The sequence below is a fragment of the Zootoca vivipara genome, chromosome 1, assembly GCF_965207765.1.
Source record: "Zootoca vivipara chromosome 1, rZooViv2.hap1.1, whole genome shotgun sequence".
Lineage (NCBI taxonomy): Eukaryota > Metazoa > Chordata > Lepidosauria > Squamata > Lacertidae > Zootoca > Zootoca vivipara.
This window is the reverse complement of record NC_142582.1, coordinates 131,997,584-132,014,024: the sequence shown is the minus strand read 5'-3', so window position 1 is coordinate 132,014,024 and position 16,441 is coordinate 131,997,584. Positions and strand designations below refer to the sequence as shown.

The window sequence follows — 16,441 nt, the reverse complement described above, 5'->3', positions numbered from 1 at the left end:
TTTCCATTAAGACACATACTGTAGAGGCAAAAGATATACAAGCCTGGTAGATGAAGGGAACGCAGTGGATGTAGCCTATCTTGATTTCAGCAAGGCCTTTGACAAGGTGCCCCATGATATCCTTGTAAAGAAGCTGGTAAAATGCGGGCTAGACAATGCTACCATTCAGTGGATTTGTAACTGGCTGACGGACCGAACCCAAAGGGTGCTCATCAATGGCTCCTCCTCATCCTGGAGAGTAGTGACTAGTGGGGTGCCACAGGGTTCTGTCTTGGGCCCAGTCTTGTTCAACATCTTTATCAATGACTTGGATGATGGGCTTGAGGGCATCCTGAGCAACAGGGCCGTCTTAAGTATATCTGGCGCCCTGGCGCCGTGGTGCAACGGATCCCTCCGGCGCCCCACCCCCACCCCGTTTCCCAGCGTGGCGGGCGAGCGCAGCTGCGCGGCGGCCCCCTGGCGGCCTGATGCCCTGGCGCTCTGCGCCACCTAGCCTGGCCATAGGGCCAGCCCTTCTGAGCCAGTTTGCAGATGACACCAAATTGGGAGGGGTGGCTAATACCCCAGAGGACAGGATCACACTTCAAAATGACCTGAACAGATTAGACAACTGGGCCAAAGCAAACAAGATGAATTTTAACAAGGAGAAATGTAAAGTACTACACTTGGGCAAAAAATAATAATGAAAGGCACAAATACAGGATGGGAGACACCTGGCTTGAGAGCAGTACAAGTGAAAAGGATCTAGGAGTCTTGGTAGACCACAAACCTGATATGAGTCAGCAGTGTGATGCACCAGCTAAAAAAGCCAATGCAATTCTGGGCTGCATCAAGATGAGTATAGCATCTAGATCAAGGGAAGTAATAGTACCACTGTATTCTGCTCTGGTCAGACCTCACCTGGAGTACTGTGTCCAGTTCTGGGCACCACAGTTCAAGAAGGATACTGACAAGCTGGAACATGTCCAGAAGAGGGCAACCAAAATGGTCAAAGGCCTGGAAACGATGCCTTATGAGGAACGGCTTAGGGAGCTGGGTATGTTTAGCCTGGAGAAGAGAAAGTTAAGGGGTGATATGATAGCCATGTTCAAATATATAAAAGGATGTCATATAGAGGAGGGAGAAAGGTTGTTTTCTGCTGCTCCAGAGAAGCGGACACGGAGCAATGGATTCAAACTTCAGGAAAGAAGATTCCACCTAAACATTAGGAAGAACTTCCTGACAGTAAGAGCTGTTCGACAGTGGAACTTGCTGCCAAGGAGTGTGGTGGAGTCTCCTTCTTTGGAGGTCTCTAAGCGGAGGCTTGACAGCCATCTGTCAAGAATGCTTTGATGGTGTTTCCTGCTTGGCAGGGGGTTGGACTGGATGGCCCTTGTGGTCTCTTCCAACTCTAGGATTCTATATATCCACCTTAGCTGTTCAACCTCCAAGCAATCTCTCATCCAGCCACAGTCCTTGAAATATAACTTACTCAACCCATTTCACGGTCCTTGCCAGAACCCTCCTTATGTGCCTTATTCTGCATTCTGGCGTTTCTGACACTGACAAGGAACCAGACAGAAATTCTACGTCATGCCTTAACATTCTTCATCCCGGCTGCAACATTATCTATGGTTCCCCAGAAACACCACAAAGCCCCCCCCCTTCCGACCCCAGCTCCATGCATTTTGTCTCCCAAAAACAGATCACAAAATCACAATGGAGGCGGGGACAGGGTAATTACAAATGTCCGGTGACACTTCTCAGAGCAGCTCCCTAACGCAGCGCGATATATTTTTCTCTGAATTCCATTTAGCAGCAAGGGAAGCGTTAAATCTGTAATTTCACACGGAAGGCCTTGATCATATCCAAATATCGTGTTTGAACAGGGCTTCTAAATTGCCCTCTCAAGCTGCTACATTTGTTCAGCAAAGGTCACCTGGTGGTGGAGACGTCTCATTTCTCTGGATTTAACAAAGTCAGAAATTAATCTGTCAACCGAGTTAGAACGGGAGAGGGCTGGAAATAATAGTACTGTAATATAAAACACGCACACGCAAACACACAAAGGGGAGAAAGAGCAAATGCACAAGCCTTCAATCTTGCAGCAAATTCAGCTCCTGAGGGATGCCAGCAATTGGCATTCAGAAGTATTGCTGCCTCCAGTTTGGTGTTGTGGTTACAGTGTCAAACTGGAACATGGGAGAGACCAGGGTTCGAATCCCAGCTCAGCCATGCAGCTCGCTGGGTGATCTTGAGCCAGTCACTGCCTCTCAGCCTAACCTACCTCGCAGGGTTGTTGTATTAACTTATTTGGTGATTCCTCGTAGCCGAGGAAGATTGTCTTCCATAAACACAGTTTTAACACTGAGTCCGTAAGTGATTGTTGGAGCCAATTCTGGATCCACACGTCCTTCCACAATGGGGACATTGGTTTCTGGGCGGGAGTTGATCACGGTGAGGGTTTGCCAAGCGTCCCTTCCTCTTAGCACGTTCCTCCCTTGTGTCCTGAGTTCGAGTGTCTTCAAAGCCCATGACACCTTTGGTAAAGGCTGTTCTCCAACTGGAGCACTCACAGGCCAGTGTTTCCCAATGGTTGGTGTTTATACTACATTTTTAAAGATTTGCCTTGAGAGAGACTTTAAACCTCTTTTGTTGACCACCAGCATTACGCTTTCCATTTTAAAGTTTGGAATAGTTGCTTTGGAGGATGATAACCAGGCATCTGCACAGCCTAACCTACCTCACAGGGTTGTTGTAGGGTATTAACTGAGGAACAGGAGAACCAGCTGTGCCACCTTGAACTCCTGGGAGGATAGGAATGCAATGAAGGCGTAAACAGTGGAGGCAGAGCATAGCCCTCTCCTCCTCCAGGACTTTGTCTAATCCTCTTTTAAAGCCATCCTGTGGGAGGGAGTTCCACAGTTTAACAATATGAAGAATATTCATTCTTCATATTCATTTCCCAGTCCCAAATCCTTCAACATTCAGCTTCATTGGATGCCCACAATATAAAAATGCAAAATACATAATCAAAAGAAAAAGAAAAACAAGAGGAGGGGGAAAACTTTCCCCTCTCCCCCCTTCCTCCACGCTGTGCTTTCCCCGAAAAGTGCGGCCCGGTCGTTTTATGAGATAGTAATGGCAGAACTGTAGAAATTATTTTGTTTTTAGAGTCTGTATCTTTTGTGCTTTATCTCATTTTATCTTACCGTATGCCACTTTGATGGCTCCTAGCTGTGAAGCAGTTTATGAATCTGTAAAATAAATAATAAAGCACGACGAGAGACGAGGCCGTCAGAATAAAATTATTTTAACGTCAAACCCTTTGCAGAACAATACGGAGTTCAGAAGCTGGCAGTGACAGGAACCAAGTCGGGTTTCTGAGGCAGAGACATGGAAGGGAAGAAAAGAGTCTTGGTTCATCATCACAGACTCTCCTCCATTTCCCATTGCTCTCCGTTTTCCTTTCTGGCTCTGAGAAATGTAGGATTCCCCACTTTCAGTGCCTGGGAGGTTACTACAGCTTTAAGCTTATTTGACTGCCCCCAAATAATTCTTTAAGTTTATTTGACTGCCCCCAAATAAGCTTTAAGTTTATTTGACTGCCCCCAAATAATTCTGGGAGCTGTAGTTTGCTAAGCGTGCTGGGAATTGTTAGGCAACCCCCTAGCCCCCTCCCAGTGCTACAATTCCCAGAGTAACCGATGGAGAAAGATTGGTGGTTAAACCACTCGGGGAACTGTAGCTCTGCTAGGGGAAATAGGAAGGTCTCAAAACTCCCCTCCGCAATCTTAACAAACTACACTTCCCACGATTCTCTGGGAGAAGCCATGGCTGCTTGAAGTGGTATCATGGGGCTTTAAATGGGTGGTTTAAATGGGGTCTTAGACAGCAGTGAAAACCAGTTACTAAAGCGCTGCTCCACAGCAAGCGTTCCATGTGGCTCGCACAAACAGCCTCCTTGGGAAAGGGTGGCCACTAAGCAATACAACTATCAAACGAAACATCGTCAACTTTAATATATTAAATATGTGAACTTTTTTCATTTACATTCCTTAAGTCAACCATAAGATTCTCCCAGCTCTCTTAAGAAGTGCCGTCTCTCCCATCATTCAAACCTCCCTCTCCAGATTCCGCATCATGAAAAGTGGCAGAAAACGGATTGGCCTGAAAGCTAACAGACAGACTTGGGGGGAACAGCGGGAATCATTTGGGACTTGATGAGTTTAGGGTTCGCACACCTTCCAAGTTATGGCATCAAAGTATCCCTGGCAGCGGGGGCAGGGAATACTTCTAGCCCTCCAGATCCCATTGGCCACGCTTGCTGGGGTTGACCAGCATTTGTGAGAGAGAGATTTGCATAGCAAACTTTGGATCACCAGTGTTCAGAAGGAATTAAATAACCCATAATATTTTGGGGGGGGGATCACCAGTGTTCAGAAGGAATTAAATAACCCATAATATTGGGGGGGGGGGCGGGGAGTGTTTCTAAGGAATGACAACTTACAGTGTTTGGTAGATTGCCATGGTTGCTAAGGTTACCTGAGGATGCCCAGCACCTGTTGCTGTTTCTCCCAACCCATCCTCTCCCTGAAAAAAAGTTACATGCTCCGAGAGTCCAACTTTCATTGTTTCAGCCCATTTCCTGAAACTTATCAGTTGCTACTCCACGCTTGTTTGTCTTCAGCCTTGGTGTCTTCTGCGTTTCAACCAGTGATGTGCCCACATTTTGTTTCCAGGGGAGCAGGGCTCATTATCTCCATTTTTACCGGGATGCATGGGAACCGAAGTTTCCCATGCATCCTGTGCCAATTTTTTTAATTCTGGGATCCATGGGAAAGTACAATTCCCATGAATCCCATTGGCAACAGATGCTCCAGAGGATGCCAAGAAGCACCCAAGCCTTAAGGAGGTGGCCTACATGACACCAAGACTAGCAGGAGAGCTTTTCCAGGGGCACCAATATTCCAACATGAGCTGGGGGAGCCCATCCCTCAATTCTTTTAAGGCCCTGACTTTACGAGAAGCCAGCCACATCTGCCGATCCCTTGCCATTACAGAATATAAATAAAATAAAAAAATTCCTTCAACACGAAAGCTCATACCAAAATATAAACTTAGTTGGTCTTTAAGGTGCTACTGAAGGAATTTTTTTATTTTGCTTCGACTCAGACCAACACGGCTACCTACCTGTAACTAGAATATAAATAGTCACCAATAAAAGTGCATGTGACAGGCTAAAATGACTGACATGAAAACGAGGAGAGGCGAGCTGCAGGGGTGCACGGCCCTGTCTGTATGGAAGATGTGGAGTTTCTTGATGTCCGGGTGGTACGCTTTGCCGTCTTCCAGCGCCCCGTGGGCAGCCAGAATGAAGCTGGCATCACCCGAAGTTGCCACGTCAAAGACACAAGCCTGGAAGTAGACATCCTCAATGGGCAGCTTCTCCTTGCACAGCAGACGGGCCTTCTCGAGGGCACCGCTGCCGTCGCCCTTGCTTCGAGAGATGCGCTGGCTGGGCGGGCAACCTCCCACGCAGAGCTGCAAATCTTGCTCGTCCGTGAAGGAGAGAGCCACCTCCTCGGCCGCCCGGATGGAGAAGGAGAGCTGCCTGCCCGCCTGGCGCACGGCAATTGTGGTGCCAACGTGCGCTGCTCGGATCTCCACATGCCGCCCTGGCGTGCGCTCATAGATGACCAGGCTGCTCCCCCCAGGCCTCGCTCCGCCATTCACTGAGCCATCCACGAAAGACGCTGGCAGGTTGTCTATTTCCGCTTGGTAGACCTTCTCGTCGATGCACTCCTTCATGTTCTTGAAAATGATGGTGAGCTGAAAAGAAGAGAGATATTAAAAGCTTAAAGTGCAGCAAAAGAGAAACCCCAGACATCTGAGGACCCTCGAGACCTGCCAGGGGTTGTTGTGGCTACTCTTGAGTAACGACCCTCAACATCTGCTTGTCTTCCAGATGTTTTTATTGGTGCATATTATTTACAGTGTAAAGCGTCCAAAAACACGTCTGCCTCAGTCTGAGTCAGAATCTCGCAATGCTGGCTTTCTGTTTCGAGCCCAACATAACAGCCTGGGAACTGTGAAGCGCCTCCCCTTTCTCTGACGGGGAGCCGTTTGCCTCAATTCCAGCATGGGGGGGGGGATGGCCTTCCGACCGACTGACGGTGGGCCCCTTCTTCCCCTTCCCTTTCTCCCTCCCCTTGGAGCAAGGGCTGTCTGATGCTGCCAGAGCCTTAGCTCTCCCTTTCTGTTTCCTGGCTCTTGTAATCTGATCCTGTGCTTGACTTACTGCTTGGGGAGGAACTTGACCCCCCTGATGGGGGGGGGGGGTTGTTCCCTATAAGCCTTCCCCCTTAAAAGACCTGTTTACTCTGAGGAAGGAAGCAGGACTGCTGTCCACTGGAAGGTACTGGAGAAGCAAAAGCAGGCAGAGATTGGCTTCTGGGTGCAAACCCATCCTTGCCTCACAATTGCTCACCACTTTTCCAGATCCCTCTGTTACCAGAATTAGCCCAGATAGTGCCTTCCCTTCTTCAGATTTACTGGCTTGTCTTCAGAGTTTTAACCAGATCTGTGCCCAAATTCTGTTCTGGGGGAAGCAGGGCTTGTAATCAACATCGTCACAGGGACCCATGGGAGTTTCAGTTTCCAATGGCTCCCGTGCCAACTGTTTGACCTGCGAAGCATGGGAAATCACGCTTCCCGTGTGCTCCTGAAGTGGGAAAGTTGCTGTCCTCCAGTTGTTGCTGGACCACAACTACCAACATCCCTGAGCATAGGCTATGCTGGCTGTTGGGGTGTTTGGGAGATGGTGTTCAGCAACAGCTGTAGGGCCGTTGGTTAGCCACTCCTGCTATAGGTGATTTCCAATCAGATTCAAGCCTGTGAATTAAGGTGGAAGTATGTGGGGCTACCTTTGAAGGTGACTCAGAAACTACAACTAATCCAGAATGTGGCAGCTAGACTGGTGACTGGGAGCAGCCGCTGGGACCACATAACACCGGTCTTGAAAGACCTACATTGGTTTCCAGCACGTTTCCGAGCACAATTCAAAGTGTTGGTGCTGACTTTTAAAGCCCTAAACTGCCTCAGCCCAGTATACCTGAAGGAGCGTCTCCACCTCCGTCACTTAATCTAGACACCGAGGTTCAGCTCTGAGGACCTTCTGGAGGTTCCCTCACTGGGAGATGTGAGGTTACAGGGAACCAGACAGAAGGCTTTCTCAGCAGTGATGCCTACCTTGTAGAATGCTTTCCCAACAGATGACAACAACAACAACAACAACAACAACAACAACAACAATAATTATTTATTTATTTATTTATACCCGGCCCATCTACACAACTTTCTGAAGACATCTGAGGGCAGGCCTGTATTTGGAAGTTTTTATTGTCCTGTGTTATTATATTATATTATATTATATTATATTATATTATATTATATTATATTATATTAGCTGTACCCGGCCACGCGTTGCTGTGGCTGAGTCTGTGACATTGAAAGGAAGGGAAAGTGAAAGCGGAAGTTTCCCCCGACTGTCACCATGTTTCCCCGAGCCTCGAGCAGTACCGGTACTCCCCATCCACCCCCTCCCTGTCCTCCTCCTACCTCATCGAGGAGGTCTCCTATCCCTGCCTCTCCCCTGCGCCGTTCCTGTGCCATTGGAGGTGGTAGATTGGGGGCCCGGCCAGCCTCTGATGCCATCGGCAGAGTTGGCGGAGGTGGCTATGGGGTCCGGCTGGGGGGCCGGCCTGCCTCTCGTGCCATAAGTGGGTCCAGCAGAGGCGGCGGCTGTGGGGCCTGGCCTGGCTCTGGAGGTGGCGGGGTCGGCACCAGTGGCAGCTGTGGGGCCCAGCCTGGCTCTGGAGGCAGCTACAGGACCTGGTGGTTGTGGGACTCGGCCTGAGTCTTGAGCCGGTAGCAGCGTCGAGGGCAGAGGCCTGGGCCTCGTGAGGAGGAGGAGGAGGGGTGGGTGGTGGTGAGGGAGGAGGAGGAGGAGGAGGGGGGGTGGGGTGTCTGTAAAAGGATATGGCGTCTGTTACTTTGACATCCACTGGAGGGTGCTATATTTTTTTTACAGAAAAATTTTACCTGTCTCAGGTATGACATATATATACTCTGAGTTTATGCATACACTCGCATATTCGCATGTAACGTTGTCTCCAAATTTTAACACAATCGGTCCAGCGGTTTCGGAGAAAAGTTGGGACACACAAACATGCCCTTTTTACATTTTTATATACTTGCGTGTAAGACTACTTTTTAACCCAGGAAAATCTTCTCAAAAGTCGGGGGTCGTCTTATACACCGGGTTGTATTTCTTACACGGCGAGTATATCCCAAACTCTATATTTTAACTGGAAAAGTTGGGGGTCGTCTTATACGCCCAGTCATCTTACACACCGGAATATACGGTATATTATTATATTATATTATATTATATTATATTATATTATATTATATTATATTATATTCTCCGCCCATCTGGCCGGGCTCCCCAGCCACTTTGGGCGGCTTCCAACAGGAGATTAAAAACACAATAAAACATCAAACGGGGGGGGGGGACTTCCCTATACAGGGCTGCCTTCAGATTCTGTTGGAAGCCACCCAGATATTTATGATTATTAGGGACCCAACATGATGCCCTCCAGAGATATTGTGGGACTACAGTACCCTCTTGAACCGCCAGCACAAGCCAATCCAAAAGCTGGTGAGCAGCTTTCCGAAGGATCCGTTGTTACCTTGCTGATGGCGGTAGCGTTTGACCCTTTAACGACGGGAGAGCTGGTGGCCTGCACAAACAGGTAGTTGTTGTCCAGGAGTGGCCAGGAACCCTCCACCTGGCAGGTGTGGAACTGGTCCCTGAAGGTGCGCACATGAGGGTCCCCGAAGGCAACGCAGTGCTGGTACGTGGGGGCCTGCCCGTGTTTGCGGGCAAAGCTCTTCTCGTAGTCACAGATGTCCAGGGATGCGAAGCCCTGGGGGTCGAGCGGCGGCTGGGGCAGCTGGGGCAGGGACGTGGGCCCCTCCCTGGAGCAATTGTTCTGGATCATGAGGTCTTCGATGCCATATACAGCAGAATGGTACGCCAGGTTCCCGCGGCAGGTGCGGGCCGTCCGGCGCGTGCAGCTGGAGTAGGAGCGCAAAGCATCGCAGCGAGCGGCCGTCGCAACCAAGTCGTCCAGGTTCTCTGTGGCGGCCCAATACTGGGCATTGCAGCGCGAGATCTTGCAGTGGGAGTCAGCTGCACAATTGGGGGGGCGGAGAAGAAGACAGAAGAGTTTGGATTTGATATCCCGCTTTATCACTACCCGAAGGAGTCTCAAAGCGGCTAACATTCTCCTTTCCCTTCCTCTCCCACAACAAACACTCTGTGAGGTGAGTGGGGCTGAGAGACTTCAGAGAAGTGTGACTAGCCCAAGGTCACCCAGCAGCTGTATGTGGAGGAGCAGGGAAGCGAACCCGGTTCACCAGATTACGAGTCCACCACTCTTAACCACTACCCCACACCATACCTGCCAAGTCCTGGACTGCAGAATCCGGGACTGGCAGCCGCAGTCTATGGGCAACAAAAATGGCCGGCGCCGACACCGGAAGTCGTGTCTACACACTTCTGGACATGCGTAGACACGGTTTTCAGCGCCGGCCATTTTCGGTGCCCATAGATGAGCAAAGCAGGGGAAAAATGGCCGCCGGCAGGAGCGGAATAAGGGAGAATAACGGGAGATGAAGTGATACGGGGGGCCGCCGGGAAAAGGTATGAAAAAACAGGGGGTTTCCCGGGGAAAACGGGGTACTTGGCAGCTATGCCCCACACTGGCTCTCTGGCTCACAGGAGAGAAGAAAATCAGTGCCACACCACAACCTTCTTCACTCTACCAGCCAAAATTCGCCTCCCCAATTTCACTGGGAAATGAAATGAAATGAAATCAAAAGGATGTTTAAAATAAAGTTTGTATTAAAAAAAAAACCAGAAGCTTTTCTCTTGGGATTTATAGGGACAGAACTACTTAAACTGTCTAGCTACTACAGCGACAAGAATGTTACTTGTCCAAGAATGAAAAGAAGCAGAAGTCCCAGCAAAGGAAGAGTAGATTCAAAAACTTATGGAATATGCAGGAATGGCAAAACTTACCGGAAGAATAAGAAATCAAGATAACAAACTCTTTTTTATATATAAAAGAATGGAAATGGTTTACTTGATATTTACAGATAAATTGTAAATGGATAAAACCATTGGCAGGGTTATTGTAATAACCTGAAGTTTCAAAGGAGTACGTATTTAAAGAAGAGGAATAAGTGTGCGAATTAAGTTTATTTTGATATGCAGAAGATATTAAAAAATAAATTTTAGGGAACCGCAGAAAGAGGGGGAAATCAAATTTTGAAATGTCAAAATGATTGTAAGATCAGTGAAATGTATAAATCTGAAAAGTGTAAATAAATAAATAAACAAAACAATCTCCTCCCTAAGGTTAGTCTCTACCTCTTCAGGCACAGAATTGTATTCTACATCTATGAAACACAAAATGACATCTGAAGTCAGCCCTTTTTTAATATCTGATATTAATATTATTGTATTTTAATATTTTGCTGGAAGGCGCCCAGAATGGCTGGGGAAACCCAGTCAGATGCGTGGGGCATAAATAATAATTAATTAATTAATTAATTTCATAGAATCATTTATTTATTTCATAGAATCCAACCCCCTGCCAAGCAGGAAACATAGAATCATAGGGTTGGAAGAGACCACAAGGGCCATCCAGTCCAACCCCCTGCCGAGCAGGAAACACCATCAAAGCATTCTTGACAATATGACATCCCTTTATACGTATATTTGAACATGGCTATCATATCACCCCTTAACCTCTTCTCCAGGCTAAACATACCCAGCTCCCTAAGCCGTTCCTCATAAGGCATCGTTTCCAGGCCTTTGACCATTTTGGTTGCCCTCTTCTGGACATGTTCCAGCTTGTCAGTATCCTTCTTGAACTGTGGTGCCCAGAACTGGACACAGTACTCCAGGTGAGGTCTGACCAGAGCAAAATACAGTGGTACTATTACTTCCCTTGATCTAGATGCTATACTCCTATTGATGCAGCCCAGAATTGCATTGGTTTTTTTAGCTGCTGCATCACACTGCTGACTCATGTCAAGTCTGTGGTCTACCAAGACTCCTAGATCCTTTTCACATGTACTGCTCTCAAGCCAGGTGTCTCCCATCCTGTATTTGTGCCTTTCATTTTTTTTTTGCCCAAGTGTAGTACTTTACATTTCTCCTTGTTAAAATTCATCTTGTTTGCTTTGGCTCAGTTGTCTAATCTGTTAAGGTCATTTTGAAGTGTGATCCTGTCCTCTGGGGTATTAGCCACTGCTCCCAATTTGGTGTCGTCTGCAAACTTGCTCAGGATGCCCTCAAGCCCATCATCCAAGTCATTGATAAAGATGTTGAATAAGACTGGGCCCAAGACAGAACCCTGTGGCACCCTACTAGTCACTACTCTCCAGGATGAGGAGAGTATTTTTTTTATTTATTATTAACGTTCTTAAGCATTGAAATACAGCAGTGGTTCGGCCTGAGGTTGGGTGGGTGATCTCTGGGCACGCAGAGAGTAATATTCTTTTACCATTAAGCATCACCAAACTTCTGGGGTTGAAAAGCGGGGAACGAGACAAATGTTGAGGCAACGCTGGCATTTGCAGTGGCTGCGCATTCAAGACAGCATTTCTACGCACACTTACTAGGGGGCCACTCAGAGGACTTTGAGTCCAAGTAGACCTGCTTACAACTGTAATGCATATGACTGAGGATTTTGAAGTTCTGATGAAGAGCCATCTTCCATACTCTGCTGCTACAAAGAGGCCCTCCCTTACCGACGATTGAAGAGTGGCAGACAAAAATTATAGACTATGCGGAATTAGCGAGACTGACTAGCAGGATCCGGAAGCAAGGTTCCAAAGAGACTGGAGTAAATTTGTGGACTATATGGAAAAGAACTGTAGAAGTTTAAAGACACTTGCAGGACTGAAATAAATCCTACAAATTGGCTTTAAATGGATGGAATAAAGGAACTGCGAGATAAGAGTTGAATAGAAAACCAAATGAGGGGAGGGAGGGAGGGAAGTCAAGCTCGGCAGAGCATTGAGAAGGAGAGATTTGGAAAGAATTGTTAAAAAGAATGATGTATGTGTTGTATTTTTTTTAAAGTTTGTTTGTTTTGTTTATTGTTTTATATGTGCTTTAATTGGAAAATCTAATAAAATGCTTTTAAAAAAAAGAGGCCCTCCCAAGCCAAGCCCTGTCCTCCCTCCTTTCCTTTCCTTTCCTTTCCCCTTTCCTTTCCTTTCCTTTCCCCTTTCCTTTCCTTTCCCCTTCCCTTCCCTTCCCTTCCCTTCCCTTCCCTTCCCTTCCCTTCCCTTCCTTTCCTTTCCTTTCCTTTCCTTTCCTTTCCTTTCCTTCCTTCCTCCCTCCCTCCCTTTCCTTCCTTCCTTTCCATGCCCACCAAAGCTGCCACATGACCTGGAAGCTATACGCCGGCTCCCTCGGCCAATAATGCGAGATGAGCGCGCAACCCCAGAGTCGGTCACGACTGGACCTAATGGTCAGGGGTCCCTTTACCTTTACCTTTTACCCCTTTCCCCTTCCCTTCCCTTCCCTTCCTTTCCTTTCCTTTCCTCCCTCCCTCCCTCCCTTTCCTTCCTGCCTTTCTTTCCATGCCCACCAAAGCTGCAACTTTCTCTGACGAATGACCCAAACACCAAGCCCCTTACCGTGTCTGCAGAACAGGAGGAGGATGAACACTTTAATGAAGGCCCCAGCATTTGCTGGGGACGGAGGCCTCAGGCAGCAGGCAGGTCCCCCCATCCTGATCTATTCAGAGATGACAAACGATGGTCACCCAAAGCTCTCCTCACCGTTCTCCTCCCCTGCTGGTTCACTGGAAGGAAAGAACAGTAGTCAAGTCAAGATCTACAGCCCATAAATTGGCAAGGTCCCATCCTGTGTGTCCTCTGTGCTCCTGCAGGCATGGTCCAGATCCCACGTACTCTTTTCCCTTTAAACCATAACTCAAAAAACCAATAATACAACCACAAAAACCACAATAATACAACCATCAGACTTAACATGGACACTGGTACCAGAGCCTGCAATAAACCCAGATGCCAACTTTGCTGCCACATACACCCGGACAACACCATTACTGGCCCCAACAACATCCAACATACCATCTCAGGACTATTTAATTGCTCATCTTCTAACATTGTGTATGCCATGAAATGCCAACAGTGCCCTTCAGCTCTCTATATTGGACAAACAGGCCAAACCCTACGCCAAAGGATAAATGGACATAAATCTGACATCAGGAACCAGAAGACAGAAAAACCAGTAGGAGTACACTTCAATCTCCCAGGACATTCTATACAAGATCTCAAAGTAGCTGTCTTACTACAAAAGAATTTCAGAAATAGACTGGAAAGAGAAGTTGCTAAATTACAACTTATCACCAAGCTCAAAACCATGGAGGGACCTGGTTTGAACAGAGACATAGGATTCTTATCTCATTATACATGATAAAGCGATCTTCAGCCATCTCCACCCTTGCTTTTTCATGCAAAACCATTTGCAGTCATTTTCAGTCATCAACAGCTATCAGTCAGTCAATCACCCACTTCCACCACCCTTCTGAGTGATACCCCCTCCCCACCCCACCCCTCCCCACCCCTTCTCCACATAAGCGCCTGGGGACTCCTATTTCAGTGTATCTGAAGAAGTTTTGTGACAATAGTTTCTGACGTCTGGAAACTAAGAGCTCCGATCCCCTAAGAACGTACAGGAAGAGCCTGCTGGATTGGGCCAACGGTCCATCACACAGCATCCTGTTCTCACATACCCAGCTACCTGGGAGTAGGTTCACTGGGGCTTCCTTCAAATTTGGACGATGCTGTTAATCTCATCCAATCAGGCCTCTGTGAAGGCAATGCTTACCTGGAAAGTATCTTTGCTGGGCTGTTTCCCAGAAAAGCACTGGAAAAAAATCGAGACCTTTGCTTCACAGGAGAGCACAAGACCCCCTTCAGTTCACTGGAGGTTTTCACCTGTCAGGGATTCTGAACCTGCAATTCCTGCATTGCAGGGGGTTGGACCAGATGTCCCTTGGGGTCCCCTTGCAGCTCTACGATTCATAATCCTATGGGCCCTCTCTGGTGACCCAAGGCAGGCACAGTCCCAAATCTTCTGAAGTGGGGGGTTCCCTTTGGAAGACGTCTCCACCATCAGCCCCTGTCACACCTCTAACACCCATTGGAGAAGACAGCGGACCAGCCAGATGATCGGTGTCCCAGTTCAGGCTGGCAAACTCCCATCGCCGCTGCAATAACACCTCTCCCCTCCATTTTTCCAGCGCGTCCATCTCATTGCAGACACTCCCTGCTCCGTCCTGCTTTGGCTTCCTTGCCCCAGGGTGGCCCAACCATCATCAAGGAAGATCTTCCCCTTCTTGGCTTTTGCCTCCCAGGAAGACCGTTCCCTCTCTTCTCAGGCTCCGTCGCCGACTTTGTGCTAAGCTGCGTATGTCCCCATCCTGCCGGGACATGCATATCGGCGTGACCTTTTGCAAAAGTCAGTAAACAACGGCACAAACTTTGTCCCTGCTTCTGGACCTGCAGCGGGAGCTAATGATCAACCACTCGATTCCCCCCCCCCCAAGGCACCCCCTGCACCACTCGGCCTGGGAGCCAAAGACAGCCAATGGTGAGATAAAGGCTTTGGCCGGCAAGTCGGCCATGGCCGCTTCCAGATCGAAGTAGCTTGACCACAGTCGCCCATGCATTCATAAGGTTGGATTACTGCAATGTGCTCTGCGTGGGGCAACCCTGGAGGCTGGTCTGGAGGCTGCAGCCAGGGGGCATTGTGTGGCAGGGAGGTTGCTTGTGGGCGCAAACTACTGCCAGCAGAAAACAGCTTGCTTTCAGGATTCGCACAGGCTACCCAGCAGTAACACTCTTACTGCCATGCCATGCCATAATATAATTTTGATTTTCACTGGGAGCATGGTTGGAGGGAAGCGTTAAATACCGTGTTTCTCATATTATAAGACATGTCTTATATTTATTTTTTCGTAATACTCCCTTCCCCCAGCAACACACCCTGAATGCAATTTCCCTTGCTTCTTCAATGGTGGGGGAATGGATGCAAATGTGAAGCTAAGTGGGCATAGCCGGGGGGGGGCAGCTGCCCCCTCCAAATTGAGAAAGTAAGCAAACATACTGAACTAGAAGCAGACTTGGAAAGAAGATTTGGGCCATTTCTCTGAGGACTCGGGGTCAAAAGAAAGCAACTGTTGTTGAGATGTTTCATTCTGAATCTGCTGGACAGAGCCGGACGGAGGGCCGTCCTCCCCCCCCCCCCCCCCCGAAAAAATAACTCCTGTCTATGTGCATGGAGGGGTTGAAATGACAAGGATGATTCCTAGAGAGGCATGGCAGGGAATAAAGAAGGATGCGGCTGGCATCACAGGCATGGTGTCTCTGTGGGCACCACCACCCACCTTCTCGGGCACCCACGTGGTCCTCTCCCCAGTGAAAAAGATTGCACCGTGTGCTTGTGTGTGCTTACTTGCGGTTTTTCTCTTTTCTGCCAGTCTGTCCACAGGCCTATAGAGACATAAATCTTCTTCTTTGGCGATCCCTTGTAGCCGGGTAAGATTGTCTTCCATAAAACACGGTTTTAACAATGAGTCCGTTAGTGACTGTGGAGGCCAATTCTGGATCCACACGTCCTTCCACAGTGGAGACATTGGTTTCCAGGCGGGAGTTGATCACGGTGTGGATTTGCCAAGCGTGCCTTCCTCTTAGCACGTTACTTCCTTGCGTCCTGAGTTCGAGTGTCTTCAAAGCCCATGACACCTTTGGTAAAGGCTGTTCTCCAACTGAAGCGATCGCAGGCCAGTGTTTCCCAGTTGTCGGTGTTTACACTACATTTTTTTAGATTTGCCTTGAGAGAGTCTTTAAACCTCTTTTGTTGACCACCAGCATCACGCTTTCCATTTTTAAGTTCGGAATAGAGTAGTTGCTTTGGAAGACGATCATCAGGCATCCGCACAACATGACCAGTCCAACAAAGGTGATGTTGAAGAATCAGATGTAAGTAGAGCCCTCTGGATCTGGCCAAAGGGGGCCCATCTTGTCCAGCAACCTGTTCTCACAGTGGCTAACCAGATGCCCGTTATCGTATACCTGCAAGCAGGATTCAAGCACAAGAGAAACTCACTGCATCTCTGGCTTCCAGCAACTGGCATTCAGAAGCCTTGCTGCCTCCAGCGGAAGAGGCAGAGCATGGCCATCCTGGCTAGTAACCACCAGTTGCCCTCTCCTTCTCCATGAATCTGCCTAATCCTCTTTTCAAGCCATCCAGGTTAGTGGCCATCACTGCCTCCTGCGGAAGGGAGTT

The 16,441-nt window shown here is 48.3% G+C and overlaps 1 protein-coding gene across 1 annotated transcript; it reads right to left on the bottom strand.

Annotated features, from left to right (window-relative positions):
• Positions 1–3,284: 3,284 nt before the first annotated feature.
• On the bottom strand, positions 3,285–14,577 carry LOC118097477 (hemojuvelin-like). The gene is made up of 4 exons (XM_035140354.3): positions 13,979–14,577; positions 12,763–12,929; positions 8,733–9,235; positions 3,285–5,811 (listed from the first exon to the last, which is right to left on the bottom strand). Exons 2-4 carry the CDS (start codon positions 12,854–12,856, stop codon positions 5,194–5,196), a joined length of 1,215 nt encoding a protein of 404 aa, XP_034996245.3. The 5' UTR covers positions 12,857–12,929; positions 13,979–14,577; the 3' UTR covers positions 3,285–5,193.
• Between the last annotated feature and the right edge of the window lie 1,864 nt (positions 14,578–16,441).